Raw genomic sequence first — 23,487 nt, 5'->3', positions numbered from 1 at the left:
GATCTTCATTCTCGCAGATCTTCTTCTAGACTTTTTTATTTCCACTAATTGCCCTCGTCATCAAGCAAGTGTTATGGCGTCGATATTACCGAATGCTGAAAATCAGGAGATCAGAATACTCGACCAGGAAACCCCAAGAGCTGCACCAGATGATCTTGTGAGAAAACTTCTGGCCGAAGTTTCGGAAATTCGCAAGGAAAACCAGCAGCTGAGGAACGAGGTGGCAAATCTTAAAACATCAGCGAAGAGAAAACTCTTCCAGCGATCTAAAGAGAGCGATCCCGAGTGTTCGGTAAGTAACTGTTTCTTAAATTCTAAACCAACGATTGATGGAAAATATTCGAGAGACGAATGATCGTTTATTTAACACACTGATAACACTAGAGTGACATTGCTAAAGTGCGCTTAGATTAGTTGACCGGCCAACTGACGTCTTAGTTTTAGGTGCTTACAAAAAATCAAACAAGCACTTCTTTGAAAATTATACTCCGCGGAAGAATAGCTCGGGGGCAACAAACAGTCAACAATCGTTCGCTCTTCGTTTGTGTGTTTATTTGTTACTCAGAGGTGAGAAAACTAATTGATGCATATCAAAACGTATATGCCTGGAGTTTACTTTTAAAGAAATGTGACAGAGAAATAACTGATAACAAGAGATAATTTGACCTTATGGAAATGTCCTTAACTGGAAATTTACAATCCAAGGTTATTTCACGAGGACAAATTATCTCTTTTTTTTCCACATTTAAAACGCGCTAAGCGCGTGCATTTCCATGCATGGTTGATTTTAATGACATACACGCGACATAACAAGTTACAACGTCCGAAAGCAATACTATTTTAAAATTTCAAGGGCCCAGTTGTTCAAAGTCCAATTAAGCTAATCTAGGGTTAATGCGAACTTTGCTTCCAGTTTGTTTAATTACCAATGAATAAAGTTTTGCCAAATGATTTTTGTCCCTCAGTTTTGACAAAGACTTTTCTTAGCTTTTTTAAAAGAAACTTCTAAGCGAGCGAGCTGGAAACCTCGGTCAACTCTTAATCGAGAATTAGCGTTAATCGGCTTCGAACAACCGGGAAACTGGCTCTGCACGTGTAGATTTATTACTCAAAAACTTATAGGTGAAGCATCCTGCACTGAAATGTTTACTCAAAGAAATTGCAAATGATAAAAGTTGGCGGGTCTCATCAGTGCGAGCTCGGGTACATGTAATAGGAATTTCTGAGCGAACAAGCGTTCTTGTTGGCCCTGTGTATCAGTAGTGCGGTGCTGAGTGTTAAAGTTTTGTTTGGCGATTTACCCTCCACTGAACAGTTTGGTGCCTTATAAAGTCCACCGATGTATTGTACGTGAAATTATCTATACTGTAGTTACTGTAGGTTGTGGATTTTAACGTTCTTTCTTTTGATTTTGTTTTTGTTCTTGGAAAAATACAAGAATGCCGTTAGGAAAGTCTACAAGGAACTGGAACAAAATCGACAACAAGAAGAGGATCAGGAAAATGTGATTGCGTTTGATTTTAACACCAGGTAAAAAAAAAATAAATAACAGTGTCTGACCGATCTTGATACTGAAGGTATACAATAGCTCATTTTTTTTTTACAGAGCCGTGATCATCACAGCTTAGTAAGTGTTCTAGTGAATGTTGATGGTGGGAAGTTTTCCAGTCGGATTATGGGCGAATGCCGAGTATGCTCCTTAAGAATGTCCAAGTAACATATATGGTCAATCAAAGTATTATCAAAACGAGCAGGTGAAAATGTGAATAAACAAGTCTGCGAAAGGGCGGGAAAAAGTGCGCATCAATCATGTAACGTTTGCTAGAATATTTGTTATTTATTGCCTAGTTTTAAGGAATTAGTTTGATAATTCTCGAATTCCATCAAAAATGTTGTTTTGTTTTTATCAATTGTAGTTTCGACAGTCCAGAAAATCAGCGCATGTCCAAGAAAATTCTGAGCGAAGTCCGGTCAGTTTATGGCAAGAAAAAGTGGGAGAAGTCAGTAATCAAGGGTAAGTTCCCTGAGATTTTCGTATGCATTTATCTTTTTACCCTTGAAGCCCCAGAATTGAGATCAGAGTATATGGCATTAGTTAAGAGAATAATTAAGTTTGAAGATCAGTCAAGAATTTTGTCTTTGGTAATCTTTTTCTTTTATTCACATTACATGGCATTGTTAGCACAAATTAGCAGCTTGTCACTGTTGGAACATGAAAAAAAAGCAATACCCCGGCGGAGACTTCAAAAGAGGCTGAAAACTTGAGTTCGGTAGACGACCATCAAAGAAGAGCCGTTGAGATTATTTTGAATTCTGACGAGATTTCAAGGCCGACAGAGCCAAACAATTTACAACTCTTACCCATTGACAGATTGTAAAACTTTATCAAAGTTTATTTCCAAGGCATTTTAAATGAAAAAGTGAGGGCGTCTTTCATAGCATGTAGAAATTTTGAAGTTCACGTTACTGCATATGATCGTTTCGCAATCGTTCAATGATAGTTCGCTTCTAATTTCGATCAATCATTTCGTGTTATCGATTTTTAACATACCATATCATTTTAGGTGCTGTTCAGCAACACTGGCGGTCAACAAGGGACGACAATACTAGGCGAACAAATTCTAAATACGAGGAACATCGGATGCAAGCAAAGCAAAACAATCGTTTGAAAAGGGTAAGTTTATAACTAAAAGTTATAAGCGATTACTCCAGGCTGCTCTTCGGTGTCAAGCAGTCTCAGCTCTCTTTAACCCCTACTCTACCATTTTTTTTTTTTTTTTTTTTTTTTTTTTTTTTTGTCATTTGATTTTTGGCGATTATACATTTATTCTATCTGCAATCAAGCCTCTCTCAGTCAACAAATGGATCTAGACGGAAATAGTTTTTAAAACAGAGTGTAGTGCTATGTCGAGTGAAATAGGCCTTATCACGGTTTTCGACGCCATTTTGACGAGTAGGCAAACAGGCTTGAAATAACAGTGTTTGTATGGAAATCCGATGTCAAATAATTTTCATTAAACATCGCTTCTAAAAAATTCACGAATTGGAAACTTTTGGCATTAGGAAAAGGATTTTAAGAAAAAATTGGAGGGATGTAGCGTGCCGGAAAGCGTCCAGTCGTGTTTTTAACTTTCCCTACATTTCCCTGTATTTTTTTCCCGCGAACAATTTTTTTTAGTAGCAGCTCACGGCTGGTTCGCTATACAGACAAATGTATGGAAAGTTCAAAACACTACTGGACTCTTTCTGGCACAGCTACATGTACATCCCTCCAATTTTTTTCTTAAAATCCTTTTTCTGTTTTTCTTCATTACCTCAGTCGATAAATTCCAACATCAGTTTGTCTAATTATAACCCCCTATTAACTGAACATTTTACTTGCATAGCCATCAGCAGATTTTTATTTATCAACTTATGGTTTTATCATTTATTTATACATGGATGGCGGCATTTTTGTCCAAAGGCCATCACGAAACACGTTCCTAATGATTTTTCTCTTTTTTTGGTTATTCATTTAGAAACTTTCTAGACGCCTCTCAACCCTAGAAAGGTCGACGACGATCCTTTCGGACGCTGACAAAGCAAAGGCGCGGGAGATTCTTTCTTCTCCTCAAGCATTGTCTTACATGTCTTCAGAGAACAGCGAAGAAGAAACAGAGGCGAGAATAAATGGCCCAAAGCCAAGGAAAATAAAAAAGCTACAGTGGGAAAGGAGTAAGCTCAGGAACATTAAAGCTAGACTGGATGAGGAGTACCTCAAAGGTCTGAGCGAGAGGCAACGACGCACCACTGCGCATGTTAGCCGGGGTGACGAAGTGTCAACTCGTCCCTGTCCAAATGATGGCCCTCGCTGGGCAGTTCGTAGTGATTGACATTAGCTGAACCTTTCTTTAGTTGTATTTCAAAAAGCTTCTTTCAGATCCAGTCGATAGGAAAAATTCATGTTGCTATGACTTTTTTTTCTCTTTTTACTTCGTGTATTAAAATCGATAAGTTAGATCATTTTATGTGTACTGCCAACGTGGCTATTATTGACAATAAATCAGTAGACTTCTAGTGGAATACTGTGTTTTGATTTAGTGTAGACCATCAGTAGTCCCGCCGAACTTCCTATTTTTTCACAGCAATTTTTCCAATGCAAATAAAACATAAGATCGCACAAAGAGAAGCAACGCGCAGTTCCCTAGATTTAGAAAGAACATCCACCAGGAAACGATTGCACTAGGTGCTGATCACAAAGCGATGTGATATAAAAAGAACCTGGAAGACAAAAAAAAAACAAACAAACAACAACCACAAATTAAACAGACCTTCTGGAGAAGCGAAAACGGAAGAATCACCTTGAAATTTGAGGTTTCCGATGCGGAATCGCGTTGTGGCGCGAATATATAGGGTTCAATTACGTTGGCGGAAACATAAAGAAAAACTCGTTTCCGTAGCGTTACTTCGTGTTTCCGCAAGTGCTATCACGAAAATACGCTAACGGAAACATGTGTTTCCTTCAAAGGAAACCTGACGGAAACATACAAAAAAGTGGTCCGGTTCCGCTGTAACCGCAGCGACGGAAACATGAATAAACGACATGTATCCGCTACCGGAAACACGTGTTAGCCGTTATGTTTCCGTAACGTTTTCACGTGTTTCCGCAACGTTTCAGTTTGCGGATTCTTGACATTTCGTCCTGTGATCATAAGCTCTGCCGAGTTTGCAACAGGCTTCTCTCTCAGGAGTTCTGTCCCCCTGTTCTTTGGCAATGCTGAGAAGTTTAGTGTGGTACTCTATGGCTTGTTCAAAATTACTCAGACTAAAATAAACATCGCCCAGTTGTCCACATGCACATGTCTCGCTATCCCTGTCTCCTACTTCTTTGGCAATACTAAGACGCAGTTTGTAGAACTCTATGTCTTGTTAACTGTTTTCGAAGTTCTTCATAAGCGCTGCCGATGCCGCAACAGGCTATATCCTCTGCAGGTCTTTCCGCCAGTTCTTGTGCAATACTAAGATATTTAGTAAAGTGCTCTATGGCTTGCTCAAGATCACCCAGACTGTAACAAGCATCGCCTAAAAGCCAACAGGCTTTTTTCTCCTAAACTTTATCTCTCATTTCTTTTGCAATACTAAGCGTTTGCGTGCCATACTCAATGGCCTGTTTAAAATCACCTCGATGGTAATAAGCAGTACCCAGTTCAAAAGAGGCACATCCCTCCCTCCCTCTGTCCCCAACTTCTTTGGCATTAAAAAGCTCTAGAATATGGTTCTCTATGTCTAGATCTCCTGACTTTCCATCCACCATTTTTGTGTAAATGATGATCGGAGGTCTTATTCGACATACCTACAAGGAAAGATAGTTTGAGAAGATCGGGATTTGATGAAGGCAAATTTCCCACGGTATTTTTCTCTGACTGTGTTTTAATTTTAATCCATAATAATTTTCACAAAACAACTGAGCAGTTTCAACTCTAACTCTCACTTTAAAACGGTTTTATTAACGATACACATCTCTTTATCTGTTATAATCAAAGTAGAAATCTTAGCTCCGCGTTTTATTGTTTTCATTTCATATTAACAATTTCAGTGTAAATAAATAGCTTAGGGACACCTAACCAACCTCGTTCCCATAATGTCTCCTCCTGGGAACGAGGTTGACACTGCGCACCTGCGAAGAGCATTCAAGAAAAATACTGTAAATGCTGTCCTCTCAGTTTTCTTAGGTCGTTTTATTGCCATTTTAAAGGCAAATTTGTGAACGCCAACACAATCTGACTTGCTAAGAGTTTTTAGCTCAAGGTTTAATCGCGAAAACTTTTAGGGAACGAAATGTTATTCCTCGAATATCCGAGCTGTTGTTGGTCTTTTGAAAATACCAGCTGAATAGTCATTCCACAATTAAAATGACGTATTTGCCCCTTCGAAAACAAAAGGTTTAGTTTTTCACTATGTTTTGGAAGGTTGAGATAACTTTTCCGCAATAAACACGCTAGCTTTTCATCACAATTTTAAACCGAATTTCTGAAGTGGGAATGCCTTCCTCCCAACAGATATTCCACCAAAACGAACCATCCGATTCCCACGACAGCTGAATGACAGGTTTTATTATCAACAAAAGAATTACGCTACCAGTAGTTTAGCTGTTTGGTCTTATTCATAATAAATGAGAATACTTTTGACAAGACATCGATGGTGAAGATGTTGTACTCAGATAAGAACGAAACTTTCGAATGCAGGGTACCACACGACGCACAAATAAAAATAGCTCTGGCCCTGAAGAAGACTAGTTGTACTAGTTGAAATATTTTATTTTTGGCCCAAATAAATAAGCCCTTTGCCGTAGTGTTAGCCCTGCAATCAGTTTGGCTTATTTACCTAGATAACCTGATAACTCGACTGACAAACAAAGGACTGCGTTCGTGGTAATAAAAGTCTCTCGTTGAGTTTGTTGGAATATGACGACATTTTGTTACAAAAATGTGCGAGTTGCTCGATTAGTACACAGGGTGAAACAACAATGTTTAACAAACTACAACAACTAAAGAAAATGGTTTGTATCTATTATCTATTTCAAAGGAACAAACATTTCAGTTGTTAGTTTCATACATCTGGCACAGGGCGTTGTAGGACTGGATCGAAAGTTAAACGGTGTACTCTCCGGCTACGCCCTACACAACAACTGTGATTATTCTCTAAAATTTGGGACGGTTAAATCCTGAAGATAGCGCTAGATTTAAGATTATTACTTACCTCTTTGCCAATAGAGCGTGTTGATCCAAACCTGTCAGTCACGGTACCGTAAAAATTTAAAGCAATGTAGTATGGTTGTGCGTTCAGTACTTTAAAAAGCGTGTTTTAATGTATCATAACCGCAGAAGTCATTGTTATTTTTTGTTCGATGATAATCATCCGATCACAATTGCCTTTTCAAGAGGAAAGCTTGCGTGACCAAAAGATCATTACATGTAAATTTTACTGTTTACTTCTCTTCAAATAAATAAATGAATAAAAAATAAATAAATAAATAAAAACAGCGTAAAAATGTATGTCCCCTTTTATAGTAATGATTTAACCGCTTCTAGCTCTGAAATAAAGGGCCACTGAAGTTTATTTTTTTACGTTTTGGGTCCTTCGTTTTCGAGTTTCAAGGTATTTTGTTTGTCAGTTTTGGGTACCAAGGGCTGCGCAACAACTTATGCATAGAACAATCATCATTCATTCATCTCTGTCTGTTTTCGTACTGCGATTGGTTCGTATAGTGCAACATTTTCAGCAATTTATTCACAAAAGACTTCTTTGTGCTTAAAAAAAGATGATTCGACAACTGACTTCCTTTCGAGAACAACATTCAAGTTACCCATCAAGAATCTTATAATATGTTTTCAAAAAACACATCGCTACAGCCGACGTGTCGCTCAATTCTTTGCGACTCCTGGGGCCGGTTCTTCGAAAGCCGATTAACGCTAATTCCCGATTATAAATTTTATGATGTTTTTATCTCGCTCATTTAAAATGTTTTAAAAGCTAATTTTAGGCTTAAAATAAAGAAAAGCCTACGTCAAAACCGAGGAACAAATTTTGTTTGAAGAGTCCTCGCTGATAAGCAATTAAACTCGAATCAAAGTTGACGTCAACCCAGGATTAGATTAATCGGGCTTTGAACAACTGGATCCTGATCTATAACGGGGTATCCGTATTTGAGGCTCTTTCTAGCTAAAAAAAGTTGTAATGTTATAAACACACGGACGGTTCAAAATGTCAGCTGTGAGTTTCACTTATTCATAGAGAACTCATAGACCTAGAAGCAAAATTAACTGTAGTATTTCTGGTGTATCAGTGAGACCCTTTCATTCACTTCCCATAACTTTTTTTAACTCTTTGTGCATTACAAAAAAAAAAAGCCAAGGTAAAGCGCACCTACCCTTTCAGGCGAATTTACCGGTCTCTTAATCTGACTTTGACTTGGATGCTCACAGCTTAAAATTAGCTCCTAGTTACAGAAAGGGCGAGGCATGATACAAACACTCAGAACGCAGAAGAAGAAGAATTTAAATGCTAATTGTTGTGGCAAGACTTGGTTGGCAGGGAAGGCAGAGCCTATCCCGTAGATCTAGAGTAACAGTGTCTTTAGGGGAATCTATGCAAGAGTGTAACATAGGGTGGACCACAGGAAGGGTGCCCTTCTGGGAGGATAATAGGTCAGAAGGTACGATGGTACCACTCCTTGGAGAGATCCGGACCTTTTGCGAACAAAGGCCATAGCACTTATTGTGGAGAGAAGTGCAGCCGAGGGTGCGCCTCGCTGCTGCGATTGTGTGGGCCCACTGATAGTCTATCAAAAAGGGGAGAACAGAATCACCCACAGCCAAGAATAGGGATATAGGGCTAACAAAAGATTGCACCCCAACTGCAATAGCAATTACTGAGTTTGTTTTTTCTTCTTCTTTTTCTTCCTCTTCTGTTCTTTTTTTTTTTTTTTTTTTCTTCTTCTTTTTTGTCTGTTTGATTTTCACTGGACTTATTTGCGTATTTTCTATCCTTTTTTTGTGTAACTTTTGTTTACTGGTCTTTACCCCAACACGACGGACAGAAATTATTTAGAAATGATGCTTGCAAAAAATCTGAAGGTGAGCTGTTCCAAATAACTATAGCTTATGCTGTTTTTCAGTAAGTGGGTGCGAGGCAATGGAACTGCAAGTTTATTAATAGTCTGTTAGAGCTTAGAAAATTCAGTTATGTCACAACCGGACAAACAGCTTTCTCAGGTGTAAGAACATGCAATGATTTAAAGACTATTATTAATAGCTTTTCGCATTTCTCGTTAAGTACTTAATTTTCGCCACCCAACAAAACCTCTTGACAACCGCCGTCACCACAACAAGATTTTATTATTTAAAGAAAACAAAAAGGAAACGTCGTAGGTTTTCCCTGTCGAGGACGTTCCCTAATTAAATACACAACGCAACTATGATAATAATGCAATAATTTAAAAGTTTTCTCAGTTTACCTCTGAAAATGATAAAATTGTTCGCTTTCGCTATTTCGTTAGGGAGCGCGTTCCACTGGTTAATTATTCCTACGAAAAGTGAGAGAAAATAAACAGTTAACCTTAGCTCTTGGCTGTCTAAACTTAAGTGAATGGTTTGCCCCCGTTTTTTCTCGGCAGTGTTTATAGCACAAGTGCTAGTGGGGCCGAGCATTAAACTTCACAAACCAATAATTTCAATTGAAAATAACATGGTTAAATATCCCAACTGGCAGGAGGCAGACTAGCTGGCTATTTACAAGCTCGGCCGAGGAGATGAACTCGGGGTTTCCAAGCAACAACTCCAGCTAGTGGTCAGAGCGGGACTTGAAGCCCGGACCTCTGAATTTAAAGTTCGGCGCCCTAACCACTCGACCACGTTGCCTCCTCCTGTCATGTCGCATTCTAAAAGAGATAAGTTTCTTGATAAATTCTAGCAGAAGTACTTTTTTTTACTAAATTTCTTGCTTTAAGATCTCTCAAAGGGTGCACATGAATGTGCGTTCCTTGCACGACCCCCCTCCCCCCTTCCCTCACACGGAATTTAGCCTTTCCCTTCTAACTACCGGTTTACTTCTGTTTTAAACGATTGTAATACTACCTTCACAAGGTAAATATTGTATTTACTTTATGTTTATGAGAATTCAGTCGTGGCTTGTCCGTCCACGTCAAGTGCAGATGACATAACACGTTCTAAAACACCGCGGATAACGAATCATTCAATACAGCCAAAATCTGGCAAAATATGGAAGATTTGTAGTTAAATTTCGTGAGATATTACAATCCTCTTGCTCGGTTTTGCAAAATCTCGATATCCATTAAAACAAAACTTAAAAATTGTGAAGTCGCTACCTCAACACGAGATGAAACGCTTCGATAAAATGTAAACTTTTTAGAGATATTTTAAAATGCCACTGTTTTTTTACGGATGTTGCCAAAATGTCGGTGGAAATTTCCACCAAAATTTTGCATTTGGCATTCAAATGTAGTTGGAAATTTCCACTTCACTGCAGATGTCAATAGTCATGAAAACGCTGAAAGCACAAAAGCAGTTAGGACCGATACTTTCGGTACCTATGATAAAGTAGATGGTTAAATTCGATCGATAAATTAGACGTTGGATGGCGTCGTTACCCGTGACAAGGACGGTCAATAATGAATAGACTGTTTTAGTGTTGACTATTGAAGAACACGCCTAGCACAAACTAATTCTTATAAAAGGCTATTAGTTATTTCAGCCGATAGAGTGGACATAAATTGCGCGTAATTGAGAAGGTTATGGGGCATTGTCACGGCATTTTGCTTTTTGAACAAAGTACTTGATCAAAGATGAAATTCCTTTTAGAATACCAAGAAAACTATATAAACAGACTTCTCGAAGGAAGAGCAAAACATAATCAATTTTAAGTCGGAAGTTCCCCAATAAACCGCATGAAAAAAAAAAACTTGAAAACATTGGCCAATTGTTTTAAATTTTCAACCCATTTCCATCCTGGTCATCTGCAAAGATAACCTATCTAGTTTTGTGCACAAGTTATACGAGTAATCATGAAAGAAACTAGGGCTTAATTATTTTAAAGCGGCCATTAATACAGGTATGCTTTAGTTTCGCCATTCGGGAGTGACACAAAAGAGACAATGGCCCTTTAAGGGCCGACTGATTTGGACGGTGAGACTTTGTTGTAAAAGTTGAGTAAATGGCGACGAATTACAGAAAATTAAATAAATTCTACTTCTTTTCATCTTCGTCCTTCATCTGTGGACTGGGCGGAAGTGAAATTTGCGTTCGAACTCACGAGTCAGTCCTGAAATAAACGGTGACTGTTGTTTAGTTTCTAAGTTTTTAGTCATATTAAAATATGCTTCCTGGCTTCGTTTTCGAACTTCAACTTGGTGCTTCATTTTCTAATTAACAATTAGATTATGAGCTCAAGATTTCTATCGCGTGATAGCTGATGAGGGCGAAGCCCGAATCAGCTATCACGCATAGAAATCGAGAGCGAATAATCTAATTGTTTTAGTATAAATCTACTAGTCGTTCAAAACTAAACAAGTAAATTACCTATTTCCTCATCGCAGACACTTCGAAAAAGCAAAGAAGCGGGCGCCATTTTGTTGAAAATCGCTACTCACTATCTATCACAGAATAGATAGCGAGTAGCGTAGCCAATCAGAGAACGACATTCGTGATAGAACACTAGTAGATTTATACTAATCTTGGATATTTAGTTTTTCGTTTTCGACATTTGCCCACCCCAAGGCCAGAATAAATAATTCTAGACTGCGAGCAGTCGTACTTTTCCCTCAGGTCATGCGCACAAAGTGACAATAAAATTATGCAAATTAAAAAAAAATTAACGAGGGGGGATTGGCAAGATGCATCACGCGCTAAAGACCTTAGCAGAAGAAAGAGACCGCTAGCAGTCTAAAATTATTCTCAAAGCACTCATAATCAATTCATCTTGGCGCGAATGACATTGAAACCTCCAATATTTTTCCTCCCTTTATTCACAAAAGACCTGTTTGCGCCTTCATGAAAAGAGATTCTACAAACAGTAATCAAATTAACCGATAATTTACATGCTTTCCAAAAGCACATTCCTGTTGATCATCCTTGAACTATTTTGTTGAAAGCTTGTGTTTGTTGAGGGCATGATCCAGCAGCCATTTGATTGTAGTAAGTCGCCAGTAGGGAGGGGGAAGGGGATTATAAGGTGGTGGGGTGGGTACGTCTTGAATTTTTCGTTTTTGTTTTTGGCTTGAAATATTATTTTCATAGAAACCCGAAACTTTCTTCCCTTCTCGCAATGTGAGTGGAAAGAACGTGCTATCCAGGGGAGCAGGGATGGCGCATGCGCAGTGATAAGAGTACTCGCCTCCCATACATAGAGCGGTCCGGGCTCGGTGTTGACGCCAAATGCGGGTTGAATTTGTTGTTGGTTCTTATCTTTGCTCCGAATTTTTTTTTTTCTGGTTACTCCGGTTTTCCTCTCACCACAAAAACCAACATTTCCAAATTCCAATTCGACCAAGAACGCAAGGACACCTTTAGTAAGAGTTTCTAGAGGACTTTTTAGTGCTTCGTGGATAAACAAATTAAGTGAACGTATTTTATCGTCTTTGTTTTGTTTAAAAAGGAATAGGAAAGTACAGCTTTTAACTACAGTTCTAATTTTAAAGCGAAACAATGTTTAGTCGACTCCACAGTCAACTGGAAATTTCGAGATGCATTTTTGGACTCTAGGCATAATAGAGCTGAAAGAAACCAACATTTTTAATACTTGAAGCGACAATATTCCAGCAATTTCATTTTCCACTTGTTTGTACACCGAAAACAATCCTGTTTTTACCAATCGTTCTCGACTTGCTTTTTGGCGCAGGTCTTTACCGAGAACTTCGAGGTATTTTGATTCTTTTTCTTTGTCTATAAGTCACCGTCATTTGGGAGCGCTTGAAGAAAAAAAAAAGAAAACAAAATAAAATTACTTTTATCACGCCAAAGTTGCTATGTATAATTATTATTTTATTGTGAATGTTTTGATAACATAATCTAGGTATTTACGCTACACTTGTTGTTCTGTTATTAATAGGGCTCCTTACACGATACCAATGAGACTTTGTTCACCCCGGTATGAAAACCTCTTATACCGCGTCACCAAAAACTATGTCAATGGAAATACATGTTTCATCGTGAAACGAAACATTTGAATTGATTTGGAGGCGCTTTCTTTTGGGGCAAATTCTGCCTATTCTTATTCCGGTCCAGAATTAACAGAATATCCAGCCTATCAGTTCTCAAAAGAACACATCAATTTCTATTCTGGGAAAACCGAATTCCGTTCACTTTGGTATCAGGGGAAGGATGAATGGAATACTATGCTGTTCATGTCGAAAACATAATAGGTCCCAGAAGATCATGAATACCGTCCACTACCTTCATTCCTATTCCAGAATAGTCCCAAAAGAACGCGACGTTTAAAAATGAGGAATGAGGCAGCCATGTCTTGTTTTCTTGACAACATTAAAAAATTGTTGTCCTTGTTTGGATTCATAAAAGTTATGTTCCATCTCAGAAAAATATATACAAAAAAGAAAAAATCATTTTAATCATATTAAGTAATATTTGTCTTGGCTATTCTATCCCTTTAAAGTAATGGCTTCCAACTATATACACAGCGATAGTCTTTTACAACATATATACAGAAACAAGCAATGAATATGTCCCTCACCGAACGAATTACATTAAAAAGGCCAACGTTCAGTGCAATCGGGTTTAAATCGTTCCCTTGTTCATTCCTTAATAAAAGCAAGCATGGACCTTTGGGTTTTTGACATCTTTTGGATCCAAGGTTATTACACTGTGTCTTAAAAATCATCACTGAGTTAAAAGAAACCAAATGGACATTATCATACGTCAGGGTCGGTTTCGCTGAGCATCTCCTTCTTGGCTTGAAGACGCTTCTTCTGCCAAACAAAATAAAATAAAACAAAATAATTTAATCTGTGAGAGCATCGTTAGAATCTTCCGTGGTGAGGAGTGTGTGACGTAACGTGACGTTAACTCAAGCTAAAACGAATGGAATCAACACACAGCAAATTTTATCATAACATAACTTTCAGATAGAATTGAAGTCCGTCAGACCCTGACAATCATAATTACTTACAAATAAAATTTCTTTTGTCTCAAGTCTAACGCAAACTAGACTCACCATTCTCTTTATTTCTGTTCGCCAATTTCAAGAGTGACGTCATCACCAATCAGCACAAATGGAGCCCAATACTTCACGGTACCGAACTCCTGTGACTCACGAAGTGCTTTCATAGCCTGTTGAAGAGCCACACTGGCGCGTTTTCCATGTGCTAGGTGTTGGTAGAAATTTCTCATGATTATCAGGGTTGCCTCGTCATCAATCGCCCAGAGTGACGCCAGAACAGACCGAGCACCAGCACACAAGAAAGCACGTGCTATGCCGACCACACCCTCAGACTTGACCTCTCCCCGGCCACTGTGACAGCAACTAAGTACAACAAGCCTTGCACGCAGACGAACGGCTTGCACGTCTGACAGGGTTAAGATAAAATCTTGCTTTTCAAGGATCTTCGATGTCCTGTTAGACTGTGGGGCCAAAACAATTTCTCCGGTTCGAGCACATCCATGTGCGGCAATATGCACCAAAGCAACCGACTTGAGCCTTTTCAGCACTTCATCTTTTGTTGCATCACTCCCAATCAGAGGTGTGGTGTTTAGAAGTTTTCCAATCATCTCTGCTTCCTCTCTGGCATATCCTAGCTGCTTCCATAAGGGCTCACCGAACTGGTTGGTATACGTAACGCTAACTTCCTTTAAACATGGGTCTCCCACGATCAGCGCCCCAGTGTTAAAGTGGAAGTCCTCAGGTGCACCTGCAATCAGTTTCAACGCGGTCAGCGAGGGAACAGTGCGAATCCTGATTGACTCACTCAATGCAGAATAAGGAGCCAGGCAAAATGGACCATCTGGAATAATTATCAACTGTTCACCTTGGAGCAAGTCTGCAATGGGGCCAATAATCACATCATACAGTTTGCGCAAAGAATTGACAGCAGCGGAGGTTGAAGACTCTTCTGTTTCTTCCACATCTTCTCTTTTGGATCGTGAGTCATCAGTTAGCTCATCCATTGAGCGATTTTCGCATATGACGCGACTACGAACACCAATCTTTGTCAAGGTTGTTTCCATTAAGAAGGAGGCAAGTCCGCTTTCAATATTGGTTTGTTTAAATCGAAGTTCTCTGCTCTTCCCCAGTACCCAAAAATTGATCGTGTCAATAGCTTCATCAAGTGCTATAAACACTGTTTGTGTCGGTAAATCGTTTAACATGTAGGAAATCGTTTCCTTTGGCTCAACTGAAATGGACGGTTGTGCGTCAACACCATACTGTGTCTTCAAAACATCCATCAAAACCTGTGCTCGTCCTTTCTCAGCAGCACATAAAGCCTCCTTAGGCTCTCCTTTCCTCAAAAGAGTTCGCCAAAGACCAGTGTACGGCTCCCAGTGGCAATCACGGAAGCCTATTTTCCACGCATCATTTGACTGAAGAAGAGCTCTTGTACTTTCCATGATCTCTATACTTGATCGATAATACTTAAGAGCCTCAGAAAAATACCCTGATGATTCATAATCATGGCCTAGCACATTGTATGCCTGTCCCTCCAAACGCCTGTCCCCTAACTCTTTGCTCAAAGTAAGAGATAGTGTGTGGTACTCTATGGCTTGTTCAATATTACCCATGCCAAAATACTCTGTGCCAAGATTAAAACATGCACATGCCTCTACTTGCTTGTTCCTAAGTTCCTTAGCAATGCTAAGTTGTTGTTTGCGGTACTCCAGGGCTTTTTCCAAATCACCCAGATTGCTGTAAGCATGGGAAAGGCTGCAGTAGGCACGTGCTTCCTCTAACCTGTCCCCTACTTCTTTAGCAATATTGAGTCCTTTTGTGGAGCATTCCGTGGCTTTTTTTGAATTTTTCAGTGTGTTATAGGATTCACCCAGTCTGATATATGCCCTTCCCTCGCTCGCCTTGTCCCCCACTTCCTTAGCAATCCTGAGATGTTGTTTACGGTAGTCTATAGCTTGTTCAAAATCACCAAGGTCTTGATATGATTTGCTTAGATATTCATAAGCACTTTCCTCTGAAGCTCTGTCTCCCAGTTCTTTGGAAATACTGAGCTCTTTAGTGAGGTACTCTATGGCCTGTTTAAACTTACCCCGACTGAAACAAACTTGGCCCAATTTTGCACAAGCACATCTCTCGCTATCCCTGTCCCCTTCTTCTTCAGCAATAGTACGATGCAGTTTGTAGAACTCTATGGCTTGTTCAAAATTACATAGACCCTCATAAGCTCCGCCGAGTTCGCAACAGGCTTTTCCCTCTTCAGTTCTGTTCCCCAGTTCCTTTGCAATACTGAGACTTTTGGTGTGGTACTCTATGGCTTGTTCAAAATTACATAGACCCTCATAAGCTTCGCCGAGTTTGCAACAGGCTGCTCCCTGTTCATCTCTATTCCCAAGTTCTTTTGAAATGCTGAGAAGTTTAGTGTGGTACTCTATGGCTTGTTCAAAGTTACCCAGACTGAAATAAACATCGCCCAGTTGTCTACATGCACATCTCTCGCTATCCCTGTCCTCTTCTTCTTCAGCAATACTAAGGTGCAGTTTGAAGTACTCCATAGCTTGTTCAAAATTGCGAAGTCCCTCATAAGCTCTGCCGATGTCGCAACAGGCTTTTCCCTCTGCAGTTCTGTTCCCCAGTTCTTTTGCAATACTGAGACTTTTGGTGTGGTACTCTATGGCTTGTTCAAAGTTACCCAGACTGAAATAAACATCGCCCAGTTGTCTACATGCACATGTCTCGCTATCCCTGTCTCCTACTTCTTTGGCAATACTAAGATGCAGTTTGTAGAACTCTATGGCTTGTTCAAATTTTCCAAGTTCCTCATAAGCGCTGCCGATGCCGCAACAGGCTATATCCTCTGCAGGTCTGTCCCCCAGTTCTTGTGCAATACCAAGATATTTAGTAAAGTGCTCTATGGCTTGCTCAAAATCACCCAGACTGTCATAAGCAACGCCTAAAAGCCTATAGCCTTTTCCCTCCAAAACTTTATCACTCATTTCTTTTGCAATACTAAGCGTTTGCGTGCCATACTCTATAGTCTGTTTAAAATCATCTTGTTGTAAATAAGCAGTACCCAGTTCAAAAGAGGCCCATCCCTCCCTCCCTCTGTCTCCAACTTCTTTGGCATTTATAAGCTCTAGAATATGGTTCTCTATGTCTAGATCTCCTGACTCTCCATCCACCATTTTTGTGTAAATGATGATCGCAGGTCTTATCAAACGTACTTCCGTTACATTCGACGTACCTAAAAGGAAGGATAGTTTGAGAAGATAGCGATTTGATGAAGGCACATTTCCCACGGTATTTTTCTCTGACTGTTTTTCAATTTTGATCCATAATAATTTTCACAAAACAAGTCAGCAGTTTCAACTCTAACTCTCACCTTAAAACGGTTTTATTAACAATACACATCTCTTTATCTGTTATAACCAAAGTAGAAATCTCAGCCTGCTCCGCGTTCTATTGTTTTCATTTCATATTAACAATTTCAGTGTAAATAAATAGATTACGGACACCTAACCAACCTCGTTCCCATAATGTCTCCTCCTGAGAACGAGGTTGACACCTTCGCACCTGCGAAGAGTATTCAAGAAAAATACTGTAAATGCTGTCCTCTGTGTTCTTAGGTCGTTTTATTGCCATTTTAAAGGCAAATTTGTGAACGCTAACACAATCTCACTTGCTAGGAGTTTTTAGCTAAAGGTTTAATCGCGAAAACTTTGAGGGAACAAAATCTTATTCCTCGAATTTCCGAGCTGTTGTTGGTCTTTGAAAATACAAGCTGAACAGTCATTCCACAATTAAGACGACGTATTTGCCCCTCCGAAAACGAAAAGTTTAGTTTTTCACTGTTTCCGAAGTTTGAGATAACTTTTCCGCAATGAGCACGCTAGCTTTTCATCGCAATTTTACACCGAATTTCTGATGTGGAATGCCGCCCTCCCAACAGATATTCCACCAAAACAAACCGTCCGATTCCCACGACAGCTGAGTGACAAGTTTTATCATTGAACAAAAGAATAAGTTAATACGTCAGTAGCAGTTTAGCTGTTTATTCATAATAAGTGAGAATACTTTTGACACGACATCGATGGTGACGATGTTGTACTCAGATAAGAACGAATTAAACTTTTGAATGCAGGGTACCACACGACGCACAAATAAACTGTTTCTGAATACGTTCCGTTTTAGCTCTGGTCCTGAAGATGACTAGTTTTACTAGTTGAAACATTTTATTTTTGGCCCAAATAAATAAGCCCTTTTCCGTAATGTCAGTCCTGCAATCAGTTTGGTTTATTTACCCAGATAACCTGATGTGACCTCATCTGAGACACCCTTCCCCTTAATCTTTCTAGTCTTAATAGTTAACCAGTCAGTTTTTACGCTTCCCATGTTGTTCTAATCCTTGAACGGGCTCGAATTTTTTAAATTCTATTTTGCTCTAGTAACGCTTCCTCTCATACCTAAGCTTATTGATTACTTCCTTAGGCTGTTAACTCAACGTTAGGCACATTTAAATTTGATACTTGAGCAACGACAACAAAGCCTAGAAAAACTGGATTTGATCATGATGCATCTCGACTCTATCAATTCGCATATTTTAAAACAAAGCGTGCGTGAACGACTGCCTGTTGGGGCTTTTTAAATTTCTATTGAGTGCTACTGGTTTGAGTATCCGAAACAAACATATGAGCCAAAGAAATAGGCCATTTTCCGAGTAGTTTTGAGCCTCATCACGAAAGCAAGGCTAAGTGCAAAATTACTTTTGTATAAATATCAAATTAAAACTGATTTCCTCAATAAAAACTATCAAAAACCTCGATTCGATTCCATAATGAGAATCAAAGGGCAATAACACATTGACTCAATCATAACTCGAAACAAATACATGCGACTGGCGCCAAGCGCGAGGAAACGTGTACAAACGAGTCATGATTGTTTTGGGCTTCAATTCTTATTAGTCGAGAAAGTAGCGTGCGTTTTCTAACCTGCGATCAGAACTAATTTTAGCAGCGCTCTCATTTACTCTTATTTAGTCGTTTCCTAAAATTGATTTTCCTTCTGAGTTTTCTGCGTGAATATTTCACCAAACAAAACAAAAACGGATCCGGCTTTTCGCACATTACGAGTTTTGATAACCAGTCACAGAACCAAAGTAAAGCAAAAACGAAGCAAACGTGAACTTACTTCAGTCGACACTCAAATGTAATCGAGTGGTTTTCAGCGATTTTCGTATTTGTGTGATTGCTTAGCAAAGCGTACGCACTTTCTCAACCAGTGAGAAGCAAAACCAAACCCAATAGTCGAGGCATGCTTCGCGTGTTTTTCCGCGGTTTACTGGTGACATGTATTCACTTCGACTTCTGATTGGTTTGTTCCTCTGTTACATCTATTGTCATTAGCCAGAGTAATCACTTTAGTTTTGGATTTACTTCACTCAGTTGAAAAACGTTCTAAAAACAACTCTATTAAAAGAAAGCCTATTATCATAACGCTTTTTTAATGATATTTTAAAGGGGCTGAGTATAAAATTGATGTAATTATGTGACCGCGTTCATTTCTTGAGGAAAACGTAAAAATTTTCGAATAGGAAAAATTTGGGAAAAAAAAGTAGACATTTTTGATCGAAAGTCTTGATGAGAATCGCTTTAACATTATAAAAGGTCTGATAGCCAAAGAAAACGTAACGCAGCGTAGATGGTTTCCGTACAAAGGAAGACAAGATGACAAGACCTAATAACATAGAACTATGTAACTGAAATTATCAAGCAAAATTTGGATTTCGTTTTACAAGTCGAAAATCAAATTCTTTCATTTTTCTGTAATAAAGTCATCAGTGAAAATAGCAACCTGATTTGCTTCGTTTCCATCAGAACCGCCTTAGATTGCAGAAAAAAAAAAGACATCGGTTTTCAGGTTCGGGAGGTCGAAATATTTACTCACCCTATGAAAACTGCACTGTATAATGTAAGGTGGGATTTTAAGACAAAAGACAGGGAACAGGGCTTACTGTTGTTGGAATGAATTTTAGTTTTACTTGTTTACTTTAATGAGAAAGGAAGCATGGAAAAACACAGAAACATCGTGTAAAGGGAGAAAATGGAAAAAGTAACTGCAATGTCTGACAGCTCTAAACGTACGGCAGACAACTACAGACCTGCAGCAAACAACCATACAGCGAATAACTATCAGCTTAAGTTATATTGCCACCGCGCAAAAAGAAAGCTCCCATAAAACGCGACTGTGGCCACAGATACCGTTAATTGTTTGAACACCTTTCTACATAGAATGAATTTAAATGTACTCACTGATCTTGATTAATTTATATCAATGTCAAAGTATATTAAATAAATAATTAAGTAAATGAAAAATAAACAAGAAATAGAGCGGTTTTCAATTTGTGTCATACAACCAAACCCAAAGTAATAACTGTAGCCAACCAGAACAGCCGAAAACAGCCTAATGAATCAACCAGATTCAATGAAAGTCATGTATCCGGTGCCAAGCGCGGGAAAACGCGTGCAAGCAAGTGACGACTGATTTTAGTTTTGCCCCTCATTGGTTGAGAAGGTGGCGCGATTTTGGTTGACCAATCACAGAGCGTAGTAATGTAAGTAAAACCAAAGCAAACACGAAATTTCTGTCAACACTAATTCAAAGACCGTTCTTGATAATTAATTGATTAATTAAATATAAGTCGTGTAAAATCATATCTTCCTTTACCTACATAAAAGTTGGTAAAATCCGCTGGGACATCAAACCATCTATAAGAAAAAAAAAGTAAGGCTCAGGACCAAAGGTATTGAAAAAAACAAACAAATAAACAAAAATAATTTAAGTACAATGTTTACAGCCTAACTAAAAGGTTTTTCAGCCGAGGATGAATAGTGCCATTAAGGTGGAATAAGGAATTTTAGCAGGTAGTGGGTTTCTTTGCCTAGAAAATACGACTGAAAAATGGAAACCTTGGATTCTTACCATTTACGCAAACCACCCGGATGGAAATTTTCGGCATAAATACGAAATAATTTAGCTTGTCTTAACAGAAGATGGATAACATGCAAAATGTATGAACATTAGCTGTAAATCCCAAAAGGAGTAATAAAAATACATCAATTTAACCAAAAGCCCATAATTTCAGAAGTACTCCAAATGGGATGATGCCTATCATTTGATTTTCCAACTGGCATTTCCGGGTTTTTTTTTATGTAAATGGTAAGCACCCTTTATTTCCATAGGCCAAACGTTTTTAAGAGGCCAGCGATCTTAATGTTTGAAGCAAGCGGTAAACATGGAAATGAATTTCATACCATCCCCATATCGTCGCAGCGGATTGATCCGCACCAGTGATGGCTGGTCATTGCCGGTTTCAGTCGAGGGAGCAGGTGACGATTGGTGGCCACTTCAGTATCGCCATTATCTTACACACCAAATCACCTAATATTGGCGATTTTGACACCGAACTTGCTTACACAGTGACGACAGTTCAAGATGACTTGAAAAAGGTGTTGCTAGCGTACATCCTACTGTAAATACCGTTTACCGAGGGAGTACAAACACAAGTGACAATGAGCGATTTCTGTCAGTAGAAGTATCTGGCACAACCATTGATCATTACTCACCTTTGCAGTACTCGCTCGGAGTAATGCTTCGTGAGGTTTTCAGGCGATTAATTCAAAAGCTTCGGAGTGCTCTCTTTATGACCCTGTTAATAGTTAGTACAAAGTTTAGTCGCCTTATCGATTCATGGTTCCAGGATGGTTCATAGTTTTACTGATACACAATGTAAGTGCTAAGGGTTTTATAAGATTTCAGACTTCCCAGTGAAACAAAGAGATGTGAGAATATTGTCCCTATAGTGCAACATGAAGGGCTTTGTCATCGGAGCCCGAAAAGTGTATATTGATTTACGAATCTTTCAAAACTTATTCAAATTCTATTTATCGTGTCAGGAAAGACTGGTTTTACGAGACCATAACTAGCCTGAAAAACTAAGAACTGCGTTCGTGGTAATAAAAATTTTGTAAGAAAAATTTACGAGTACTCGATTAGAACACAAAGTAAAACAATACAGTTTACCAAACCACAAAAATATAGGAAAATAGTTATTATCTATTGTTTATTTATATGTAAACAAACAACCATTTCAGCTGTGAGTTTCATATCTGGCACAGGACGTGGTAGGACTGGATCGAAAGTTAAGCGGTGTACTCTCCGGCTACGCCCTACCCAACAACTACAGTGATAATTCTATAAAATTTGAGATGATTAAATCCTAAACAAAACGTTAGATTTTAGATTATTACTTACCTCTTTGCTAAAAAATCGTGTTGATCCAAACTTATCACGGTACAGTAAAAATTTAAAGCAGTATACTTTGATGATTGTGCGTTCAGTGCTTTGTAAAGCGTGTTTTAATATTTCATACCCACGGAAGTCATTGTTATTTTTGTTCGATGATTATCATTCGATCACAATTGCATTTTCGAGAGTAAAATTTCCGTGACCAAAAGATCATGTCATGTAAATTTTGCTGTTTAATTCTCAGCTACTTTAAAACAATTAGTCAAAAATAATAAAAACAACAAAAATTGAAACGGTGCAAATTATTTTTTTCTCGTCAATTTGAATAAATAAATAAACAAATAAATAAATAAATAGATAAAAACAGCGTAAAAATGTATGCCCCCTTTTATAGTAACGATTTAACCGCTTCTAACTTTAAAATAAAGGGTGACTGCAGTTTAGTTTCTAAGTTTGGGGTGCTTCGTTTTCGAGTTTCAAGATTTTTTGTTTTGCAGTTTTGCCGGGGTACCAAGGTCGACGCAACAAGTTATTCACAAAACACTTATCATTAATTGATCTCTGTATGTCTTTAGAATGCAGATGTTACCTATATTTCCAACATTTTCAGACATTTATTCACAAAAGACTTCTTTAGGGTCTTCATCATAAGAAATGATTTGACAACTGACGTCATTTCGAGAACAACCTTTAAGTTACCCAATAACAATCTTAGAATATGCTTTCCAAAAACACACCGTTACAGCCGACGTATAAACTCACTCATTCACTATTAATAAGTTTCGTTTTAGCGACTGCTCAGGTCCAGAACTTATTTGCCGAGGTTATTTCCAGCTAAATAGATGTAATATTATAATCACACGGACGCTTCCGAATATCAGCTGCGAGTTTTATTTATTCATAAAAAAAAGTATAAAAAAATATAAATGTTGTTCACCGGCCTAGCAAGTTCGGTTCGTATTAGGAAAAACTCCGGTGACCTCTGTCTTGAGTGCAGTATTTCCCAATACCGGCGGACCACCCAGCCGGTAAATAACATGTATTATTAAAAACTGCATCATTGTATAATGCAATTCCAGGAATTTGATTGGCTTAGCGGCCACTGATATGAGTCGTATATGCCATGCCCGAGAAACAGACCATTTTAATGGTCTATAAGACTATTTAAAAATTGTCTTCTGGTTGTTCTTGCAAAGCGAAATCAGCAAGATCTAACAATATTTCTCTTGATTGTTTCTTATAAGACAATTATTCCACTCGCGCTTGTTGGATATGAGATGATTATAGCCAATTCGGCGCTACACGCCTCGTTAGCTATCTATCATCTCATATCCAACGCTCATAGAATAATTGTTAATTATCTCTTCCAAGTTGATTTTTTGTGCGGGCCTGGTACTTTATGCAAAGTAATGACTCATCTGAAAGTCACATGTAGCTGTAGGTTGATGTTTCGTTTAACTTGCAAACAGTGAAGCCCAAATCCCTTAAGCCCAACTGTGACGAGCATCTACTTTC

At 38.6% G+C, this 23,487-nt stretch overlaps 2 protein-coding genes across 5 annotated transcripts in view; one reads left to right on the top strand and one right to left on the bottom strand.

The window, feature by feature from the left end:
• LOC146457335 (uncharacterized) overlaps positions 1 to 23,235 on the bottom strand; it is a 36,676-nt gene extending 13,441 nt beyond the window's left edge. Inside the window, exons 1-5 of one of the 4 annotated variants that reach the window (XM_085092016.1) lie at positions 21,979 to 23,235; positions 21,291 to 21,373; positions 20,392 to 20,432; positions 13,723 to 16,912; positions 12,807 to 13,477 (exon numbers count right to left, since the gene is read on the bottom strand). In XM_085092016.1, the coding sequence (XP_084948142.1) occupies positions 13,731 to 16,853 (3,123 nt within the window). In that variant the 5' untranslated portion in view covers positions 16,854 to 16,912; positions 20,392 to 20,432; positions 21,291 to 21,373; positions 21,979 to 23,235 and the 3' untranslated portion in view covers positions 12,807 to 13,477; positions 13,723 to 13,730. Of the gene's footprint in view, positions 1 to 12,806; positions 13,478 to 13,722; positions 16,913 to 20,391; positions 20,433 to 21,290; positions 21,948 to 21,978 lie in introns of those variants that run through there. The other 3 variants (XM_085092018.1, XM_085092015.1, XM_085092017.1) reach the window with 3 other exon arrangements.
• LOC146457336 (uncharacterized) lies at positions 6 to 3,887 on the top strand. The gene is made up of 5 exons (XM_085092021.1): positions 6 to 292; positions 1,439 to 1,530; positions 1,917 to 2,014; positions 2,565 to 2,674; positions 3,519 to 3,887. The coding sequence occupies exons 1-5, from the start codon at positions 74 to 76 to the stop codon at positions 3,870 to 3,872; spliced, it is 873 nt and encodes a 290-aa protein (XP_084948147.1). The 5' UTR covers positions 6 to 73; the 3' UTR covers positions 3,873 to 3,887.
• Positions 23,236 to 23,487: the final 252 nt, after the last annotated feature.

Source organism: Pavona decussata, unplaced genomic scaffold (genome assembly GCF_977016875.1).
Source record: "Pavona decussata unplaced genomic scaffold, jaPavDecu1.1 SCAFFOLD_244, whole genome shotgun sequence".
In the NCBI taxonomy this organism is placed as follows: Eukaryota; Metazoa; Cnidaria; class Anthozoa; order Scleractinia; family Agariciidae; genus Pavona; species Pavona decussata.
The sequence above is the reverse complement of the archived record's forward strand: the minus strand, read 5'-3'. Positions and strand labels throughout refer to the sequence as shown.

Coding starts and splice junctions, on each gene's coding strand:
- LOC146457336 (XM_085092021.1), top strand. CDS start 74: ATGGCGTCGATATTACCGAATGCTGAAAATCAGGAGATCAGAATACTC. Junction 1,531..1,916: donor GCGTTTGATTTTAACACCAG/GTAAAAAAAAAA, acceptor TATCAATTGTAG/TTTCGACAGTCCAGAAAATC. Junction 2,675..3,518: donor AAAACAATCGTTTGAAAAGG/GTAAGTTTATAA, acceptor TTATTCATTTAG/AAACTTTCTAGACGCCTCTC.